General features: G+C 44.2%; 2 protein-coding genes across 2 annotated transcripts; one reads left to right on the forward strand and one right to left on the reverse strand.

The window, feature by feature from the left end:
* Window positions 1–1878: 1878 nt before the first annotated feature.
* Window positions 1879–4182, reverse strand: ttc9c (tetratricopeptide repeat domain 9C). Its single transcript, XM_029748914.1, has 4 exons — window positions 4049–4182; window positions 2962–3314; window positions 2646–2828; window positions 1879–2421 (listed from the first exon to the last, which is right to left on the reverse strand). Exons 2-4 carry the CDS (start codon window positions 3308–3310, stop codon window positions 2279–2281), a joined length of 675 nt encoding a protein of 224 aa, XP_029604774.1. The 5' UTR covers window positions 3311–3314; window positions 4049–4182; the 3' UTR covers window positions 1879–2278.
* A 616-nt stretch (window positions 4183–4798) lies between these two features.
* On the forward strand, window positions 4799–7955 carry zgc:153018 (Transmembrane protein 179-like). Its single transcript, XM_029748913.1, has 4 exons — window positions 4799–5322; window positions 5614–5751; window positions 5960–6038; window positions 6408–7955. Exons 1-4 carry the CDS (start codon window positions 5000–5002, stop codon window positions 6624–6626), a joined length of 759 nt encoding a protein of 252 aa, XP_029604773.1. The 5' UTR covers window positions 4799–4999; the 3' UTR covers window positions 6627–7955.
* Window positions 7956–8144: the final 189 nt, after the last annotated feature.

Raw genomic sequence — 8144 nt, forward strand, 5'->3', positions numbered from 1 at the left:
TGTACCGCTGTAGTAGCGCCAGTGTACCGCAGTAGTAACGCCAGTGTACCGCTGTAGTAACGCCAGTGTACCGCAGTAGTAGCGCCAGTGTACCGCAGTAGTAACGCCAGTGTACCGCCAGTGTACCGCAGTAGTAACGCCAGTGTACCGCTGTAGTAACGCCAGTGTACCGCTGTAGTAGCGCCAGTGTACCGCAGTAGTAACGCCAGTGTACCGCTGTAGTAACGCCAGTGTACCGCTGTAGTAGCGCCAGTGTACCGCAGTAGTAACGCCAGTGTACCGCTGTAGTAACGCCAGTGTACCGCTGTAGTAACGCCAGTGTACCGCAGTAGTAACGCCAGTGTACCGCCAGTGTACCGCCAGTGTACCGCAGTAGTAACGCCAGTGTACCGCTGTAGTAACGCCAGTGTACCGCTGTAGTAACGCCAGTGTACCGCAGTAGTAACGCCAGTGTACCGCCAGTGTACCGCAGTAGTAGCGCCAGTGTACCGCCAGTGTACCGCAGTAGTAACGCCAGTGTACCGCTGTAGTAACGCCAGTGTACCGCAGTAGTAGCGCCAGTGTACCGCAGTAGTAACGCCAGTGTACCGCCAGTGTACCGCAGTAGTAACGCCAGTGTACCGCTGTAGTAACGCCAGTGTACCGCTGTAGTAACGCCAGTGTACCGCAGTAGTAGCGCCAGTGTACCGCAGTAGTAACGCCAGTGTACCGCTGTAGTAACGCCAGTGTACCGCAGTAGTAACGCCAGTGTACCGCAGTAGTAATGCCAGTGTACCGCTGTAGTAACGCCAGTGTACCGCAGTAGTAACGCCAGTGTACCGCTGTAGTAACGCCAGTGTACCGCAGTAGTAATGACAGTGTACCGCAGTAGTAATGCAGTAGTAACGCCAGTGTACCGCAGTAGTAATGACAGTGTACCGCAGTAGTAATGCAGTAGTAACGCCAGTGCACCGCAGTAGTAACGCCAGTGTACCGCAGTAGTAACGCCAGTGTACCGCAGTAGTAACGCCAGTGTACCGCAGTAGTAATGCCAGTGTACCGCTGTAGTAGCGCCAGTGTACCGCAGTAGTAACGCCAGTGTACCGCAGTAGTAACGCCAGTGTACCGCAGTAGTAGCGCCAGTGTACCGCTGTAGTAACGCCAGTGCACCGCTGTAGAAACGCCAGTGTACCGCAGTAGTAACGCCAGTGTACCGCTGTAGTAACGCCAGTGTACCGCAGTAGTAGCGCCAGTGTACCGCCAGTGTACCGCAGTAGTAACGCAGTAGTAGCGCCAGTGTACCGCAGTAGTAACGCCAGTGTACCGCAGTAGTAACGCCAGTGTACCGCAGTAGTAACGCCAGTGTACCGCTGTAGTAACGCCAGTGTACCGCTGTAGTAACGCCAGTGTACCGCTGTAGTAGCGCCAGTGTACCGCAGTAGTAACGCCAGTGTACCGCTGTAGTAACGCCAGTGTACCGCTGTAGTAACGCCAGTGTACCGCTGTAGTAGCGCCAGTGTACCGCAGTAGTAACGCCAGTGTACCGCCGTAGTAGCGCCAGTGTACCGCCGTAGTAGCGCCAGTGTACCGCAGTAGTAACGCCAGTGTACCGCTGTAGTAACGCCAGTGTACCGCTGTAGTAACGCCAGTGTACCGCTGTAGTAACGCCAGTGTACCGCTGTAGTAGCGCCAGTGTACCGCTGTAGTAACGCCAGTGTACCGCAGTAGTAACGCCAGTGTACCGCAGTAGTAACGCCAGTGTACCGCTGTAGTAACGCCAGTGTACCGCTGTAGTAACGCCAGTGTACCGCAGTAGTAACGCCAGTGTACCGCTGTAGTAACGCCAGTGTACCGCTGTAGTAACGCCAGTGTACCGCTGTAGTAACGCCAGTGTACCGCTGTCATTTCAAAAAATATTTATTAAGTTGAAGCAAAACATTTTGTACACAAAAAGTAACTTGACTGATCATTAGACCAGAAACAACCACATTCAGAAGGCATAATAGGACTTTGAGTTTGAACAGTGCACAAAACAGTCTCTTTTATTACCCTCACTTTGACCTTCAACTCTTTTGAACCTTCAACAACGTAGCTTCCTGTTGGTCATCAGGCAAATATCTACTCATTATATGATCAAAATATTATGTAATCAATATTAGCCAACTGGCCTTGCTTAGGCCGATTCCCTCTAACATGCTGTAGCTCTTCTTAGGTGTCCAGTCTAGGTTTGTTTCCTCTTCTCCACTGCTCTTCTCAATCCTCAGGGTCAGAACAACAGAACATCCCTCCTGATGGGAACTTATTTCTGGGTGACTCCTCCGCTGGCCCCCTCCCCGGCTCTCTGACTGGAGGAGAACATGCCTCGGTACAGAGCCTTCTCCTTCTGGTACTCTGTGCTCAGCCTATCCTCCGCTTGCTGCAGGTGCCTCCTCACATTAGTGTCTGTCAAAGAGACACAGTGACAAATAAAGTTATTCAAATTTCAGTCGACATTAGGGGAATGGGAATAGCATTTAGACACAAAAATAATACAATATATTGTGATCTACTTCATTCTGTTGGGATATAGAATAGTATGCCTATAACACGCCCTAACAACTCATCAATAAACTGTTTTGTTTTACTCAAAGGCTATGGTAGGGAGAGCAGTCAAAAAGCTGAGCTACCATTGGGTTGTCCTTTGCTGGCCTGAGTGAGATATTGCTTGGCACTCTGTGCGTTTCCCAGCTGCAGAGAGGCCACTCCTGCTCTGTACAGGGCCTTGATGTCACCCGGACGCCACTGCAACACCCGCAAGCTGTACTCCTGGACACGCGTATAGTCTACACATTCTCTCTGCAACAGACAAGCTGAGAAAGGGGGTGAGACAGAAAAGGGAGAAAAAAAAGTCAAGAAAGAGGGGGGATTGTGCATTGTGTTTAGCATTATACATCACTTTAAAAGGATTATTCACTGCGTGCCACTTATTGAGGCCTGTAATACCTGCTAAATTGTTGTAGCAGTCGACCTGTGTGTTCCTGAGTAGTTCTTCTTGTCCTGCAGTGAGTATAGGAGCCTCAGGACCAAACCCCTTCACTGCCGCAGTGACATCAGAGTCTAAACTACGCAGAACGAGCAACGAACGGTGGTAACGTCCAATGGCAGACCGAAGGTTTTTCTCTTTGTAGAATTTGTTCCCCTCCATTTTTAGGTGGACAGCATCTTGGAGCTGGGAGTCTACTTTGGCACCTGAGGGGCCAGGGCTGGTAGAAGAAGAGCCTGAACAGCTTGCCACTGCAGCCCCGGCCCCCAGCTCCATAATCTCACCACCTGGTGGCTCTGGACTCGCCATGGTACTTGATGGCCAGTGGTGATGGGAACATAAGTACATGAGAAAACATGATATTAGATGACTAGACACATTGTTGTGTTACTTGGGTGGTACACACCAACACTAAATCTCAAGACAAAACTTAGTCACTGTCACTAGCCGGCTACCACCCGGTTACTCAACCCTGCACCTTAGAGACTGCTGCCCTATGTACATAGACATGGAACATTGGTCACTTTAATAATGTTTACATACTGTTTTACTCAATTCATATGTATATACTGTATTCTACTCACTGCCACTCCGACATTGCTCGTCCAAATATTTATATATTTATTAATTCCATTGTTTACTTTGACATTTGTATGTACTGTTGTGAACTGTTAGATACTAACGTTACTGCACTGTTGGAGCTAGGAACACAAGTATTTCGCTACACCCGCAATATCATCTGCTAAATATGTGTGTGTGACCAACAAAACGTGTGATTTCTTATGAGTAAAGAACTGGAGGTGCTATTGCCCTGAAATCTGAAGCCTTCCCTTGATGTTAATCACAATATCTTCTAGTCATTTCAACTTATTCACTAAGGCGTTATATGTGGTCTACCTAGGTCCTGTACGAGCTAACAAGAAAAAACGTAGTTTTTTTATGCTAGCTTGCGCGATAGACAAGCATGCGAGTGAACAAGATGCAAGGCAACTTCCAATTGACATGGTCATATGTTGACCGTTATAAAAAAATGTAATAGCGACTCACCTTACAGTCTATTGATCTTTACACAAAAGACAAATAAAATACTTGAACTTGTCCCCCTAGCTACTGCACATCCAAACAATCACAACATTGGCGTTCAGGCAAGCACTTCCTGCTTTTTCTTCTTCTGTGGTAAGAGTAACCTAACCTATTTGACTGCAACTGAACTGATGTTATTGTTTTTTAGCGCCACCTGCTGTAGTAACATGGACATGACTCTGTGATGCATTCGTCAATGAAAGCGCGTTCATCAATACTGTAAAGTAAAATTGTGTAATGTGTATGTCTTTGGTGAATTAATGAAGAGTGCTAGAAGTTTGTAGAAGTTTGTTTGGAACAAATACAATAATTCATAAATTGTAGATGACCTAGGCTGCAGTATGTCTTATTTATATGACATAATCCTATAAATGATTTATTGGACAGACTTTTGCAATGGTCCATTGTTAGGAAGGTTGACCGGATTAATGTTGTCCTACTGACCGACTTTAAATGACAAGAGGTGGGGGTCGGCTTTGTACCCCCTTTCGACCCTGTTGTACATTCTGCCCCATGCATCTTACATAACTCAAAAAACACATATTTGTCGCTATTATGGATAATGATTGATTAAAAAGTACCATGATTAAAAAGTACCACTCAATTGATTGAGTCAAATAATACATTTGCAAAATGATAACGTTTTGACAGCAATTCACTGCATCTCTTATCTAGGAAATGTGTCCAACGCTCCAATATGTGTCGTATGCAAGTGCGTCACTGGCATATTTGTAAGGAGAAGGGAGTGTTGTAATGCCAGTTTGCGTGCAGGCTGTTCTTTAAATATCCGTTTTTCTTTCAGAAATATGACACATGGTAGTTTAATAATTCAAGATAATACCGAATAAACGGGACGGTACAGCCTGAAGATATCCTGTATTTAGTTCGTTTTAATCGATCTTTTGGACTTAGGATATGGAGCTTGATCGACGACTGTTGGTGGCTCACTGCGCAGCTCACACCCTATCAGTACTGGCCGGGTTGATGGTGGTTGTCCCGCTGGCGCTAAACGGCTCAGCTTTCAAAGGGCGTTGTGCGCTTTTCACCACTGGTTCTTGGAGGACGGACAATCGAACCGACATTTCTGTGGAACAGGGTGAGATTTCACACTTGGTGGTACAGCAATGGGGTCCACCCGCTGCATGCCAGTTCGCAACTTTTGTCGGTGTTTTCACGGTGCTGTATGGTGCTGCGCAGGGCTGGCGAAGCATCTTCTATCTCCACGGACGGCTTGACGAGTGAGTAGACTTTCCATGGGCTTTGAAATAGTTAATCAATAGTACATAAAGTAGGCCTATATATAAATAACGATACAAATGGAAACATAAATGATATAAATAGCCTGGTAATAATAATAATAATAATAATAAAAAACATGACCATTAGGAAATATCAAATTGTGCAATGCATTGTTAGTCCTATGTGTCATAGGTAACTGCTATTACATAGTTATAACAGTGTATTATGTCAAATTACAATGTTTTCAGTAGTTCACAGTCACCAATGTTATTACTATGTTTATTTTCCAGCACCTTGTTCTCTGCCTTCCTGACCCTGATCCTGAGCCTGTGTGTGTTGTTCCTATCTGGAGGGGCTAGTGTCACCCTCTCCCTGGGGCTGGCCTCCTGGTGCAACACTGTCACAGACGACAACACCAGACCCTACAGGTAATGTTCATATACTGAGGCATACATATCAACAGGTCGTACTTTAGGGTCTTCCAGGCCAGGTCATTTGGTCAGGAAAAACTCTGTGCCCTAGTACTGTGCATCGACCGGTGTGTTGCATACATTGCAGTGAGTGTGAGGGTCAAGCTGCAGGGGTTTGACTGTTGCCATGTCAAGTATTGACAGTAAATTGTCTGTTGGCGTGCAGCTGTGCAGAATCCCAGTCCGTCCCCATGTACCTGGATGTAGAGACGTCCTCCTTCTACACTGAGCTCACTCTGGCAGAGGTATGTAGCCCTCCATAGAACATATCTCATGCCAGTGGGCTTTCCCTGCTCAAAATAGAAATCTCTGCTTTGCATTAACATGAGTGAGTCAGTGTACTTGTGACTTAGTTTGTTTTGCTCTCCCTCTCTGTGCTCTCTCCATTTCCCCCTACACCCTCTTCTTCTTATTATTATTATTATTGCTGTTATTATTATTGTTGCTGTTTTTATTATCATTGTTATTATTATTATTGTTATTATTATTGTTATTATTATTATTGTTATTATTATTATTATTATTGTGTAATAACTCTTTCTCTTTTTTTTCTCTATTCAATAATACTTATAATATATACTTTAACTGCTAATTATCTTTTTTGCTCTCTCCAGGTTGCTCTGTGGAGTGTGACAGCATTGTGGCTGACCCACTCCATCCTGTCCTTCATGCGTCTCTACCACTCCCACAGCGAGCACATCAGCGGGCCCTGCCTGCCCAGGGAGAAGGAGCATCTCCTCGGTCACTCTTCCTCCTCCTCAGGCTCATCAGGATCAGATCGGGGCTCACCCTCACAACCCCTATCAACAGCGCCCAGCATCATCTTTGTCTAAACCCCTAATGCCAATGGAACTCCACGCAGCTACACGTTATGAGGGATGGAACTCTGTATGAAACAAAGAAGCTGAGAATGTATTGATTCAAGAGACTGGACTACAGTTTGTAGTTTGATTGAACCCATGTTTAAACCCATTTGAATTTTTATGAGTTCCATCCCTCATAACCCGTCATTACCAACACCCAGTGTTTTTATTGAACCCCAAGACCTTTGTTCTGCTAAATCTCATCACCACCACCATTCACCACTTACTGTAGCCTCTTATGTAACAGGGTTCAACCTCCAACCGCAAATTGTCATCTACCAATTATTATTCAGACCAATGGGGATTAATTGAACGTACGGTAACCAAAAAATGAATAAATTAAGTAATGTTATTGCATTTATTAATTAGATGTTTAACTAGTACTGTCTTACCTTAGAGTCTTAGACATATGGTTTAATATGTGATCACAATCAGTATGATATAAGTGACATTCATCAGTGCATAGCTCACTAACTTCACAACAATGTAAATGTAAATGTAAATAACAAGATAGCTGACTGACTGATTGACCTGTGCCAAATTAGTTACATATAAATTCTAAGTTATTATTTTACAGGGTTGTCTGATTCAACAAAACATGACCTAAAAGTGTTTGTTCAATATGTATGTCTGTTATATCCAACAGTTCCAAAATTGGCAAATGTACCATTTGCATGTTGTGTGCAATAGCTCTCAAGGCAAAAGTAACTCATTGTTTGAGTAAATTAACATTTGTACTGAGGCGCTTTCATTGAGAAGCAAGAAGCATATAGTATTTTTTGAAAGAGAGACACTATATTCAAATAGGATCACTGTGTGAGCAAGACACATTCATGTTTTATTGTGTCGCAGAATTACTCTCTTCCTCTAGTGACGGTTGTCGTATGATGCTATTTGTGTAGATGCAGCTGCTTTCAAGGCATTTGAAGCCTCCAGATTTTTCACAAATATATTGCTTTGATGATAGTAGTATCAGAGCAAGTATATGTGTGAACTAGGCTGAGCCAAGAAGGTTTAGGGAGGTATAGGATAGAGACAGAATACACTCGGAAAAACACGTCTTCCAAAGTGTCTTGACCTTCAAACTCTGAACCCTTACCTCAGTAGTCGTGGTGACACACAGACGGCGGAGAAAGAAACCGGAAGAGAAATAGACTGTTTATAATCTATTGCATTTTGGAGTATTACTGGCAATATTGATGATGTTTTATACTGGTTATTTATGTTCATGTTTTTATTTAGCATCTTGTTTGTGTAAATCAAAAAATATCTTCCTATTAATAAAAAAAAAGCGTTTCATTTTGGGTGTCGTTACTATGTTAATAACTTGTTGACATTGCGCTGGGCATGGAACTAGAAGTTGGCCTGCAGTGCTGATTTTAGATCAGTTTTGTTTGTTTCTAGATCATTCGTAGAGAAACATTTGAATTGGTTGAGCAACTTCGGCTGATCCTAGATCTGCGCTTATTTGGTGAATAAAGGAAGCGT

This window comes from Salmo trutta, unplaced genomic scaffold (assembly GCF_901001165.1).
Source record: "Salmo trutta unplaced genomic scaffold, fSalTru1.1, whole genome shotgun sequence".
Lineage (NCBI taxonomy): Eukaryota > Metazoa > Chordata > Actinopteri > Salmoniformes > Salmonidae > Salmo > Salmo trutta.

Excerpts from the sequence above, each read along its gene's own strand:
- zgc:153018 (XM_029748913.1), top strand. The coding sequence starts at position 5,000 with ATGGAGCTTGATCGACGACTGTTGGTGGCTCACTGCGCAGCTCACACC. Across the intron at positions 5,323-5,613 it reads CTCCACGGACGGCTTGACGA|CACCTTGTTCTCTGCCTTCC; the intron begins GTGAGTAGACTT and ends TTTATTTTCCAG. Across the intron at positions 5,752-5,959 it reads GACAACACCAGACCCTACAG|CTGTGCAGAATCCCAGTCCG; the intron begins GTAATGTTCATA and ends GTTGGCGTGCAG.
- ttc9c (XM_029748914.1), bottom strand. The coding sequence starts at position 3,310 with ATGGCGAGTCCAGAGCCACCAGGTGGTGAGATTATGGAGCTGGGGGCC. Across the intron at positions 2,829-2,961 it reads CTGCTACAACAATTTAGCAG|CTTGTCTGTTGCAGAGAGAA; the intron begins GTATTACAGGCC and ends CCCCTTTCTCAG. Across the intron at positions 2,422-2,645 it reads CAGCAAAGGACAACCCAATG|ACACTAATGTGAGGAGGCAC; the intron begins GTAGCTCAGCTT and ends TCTCTTTGACAG.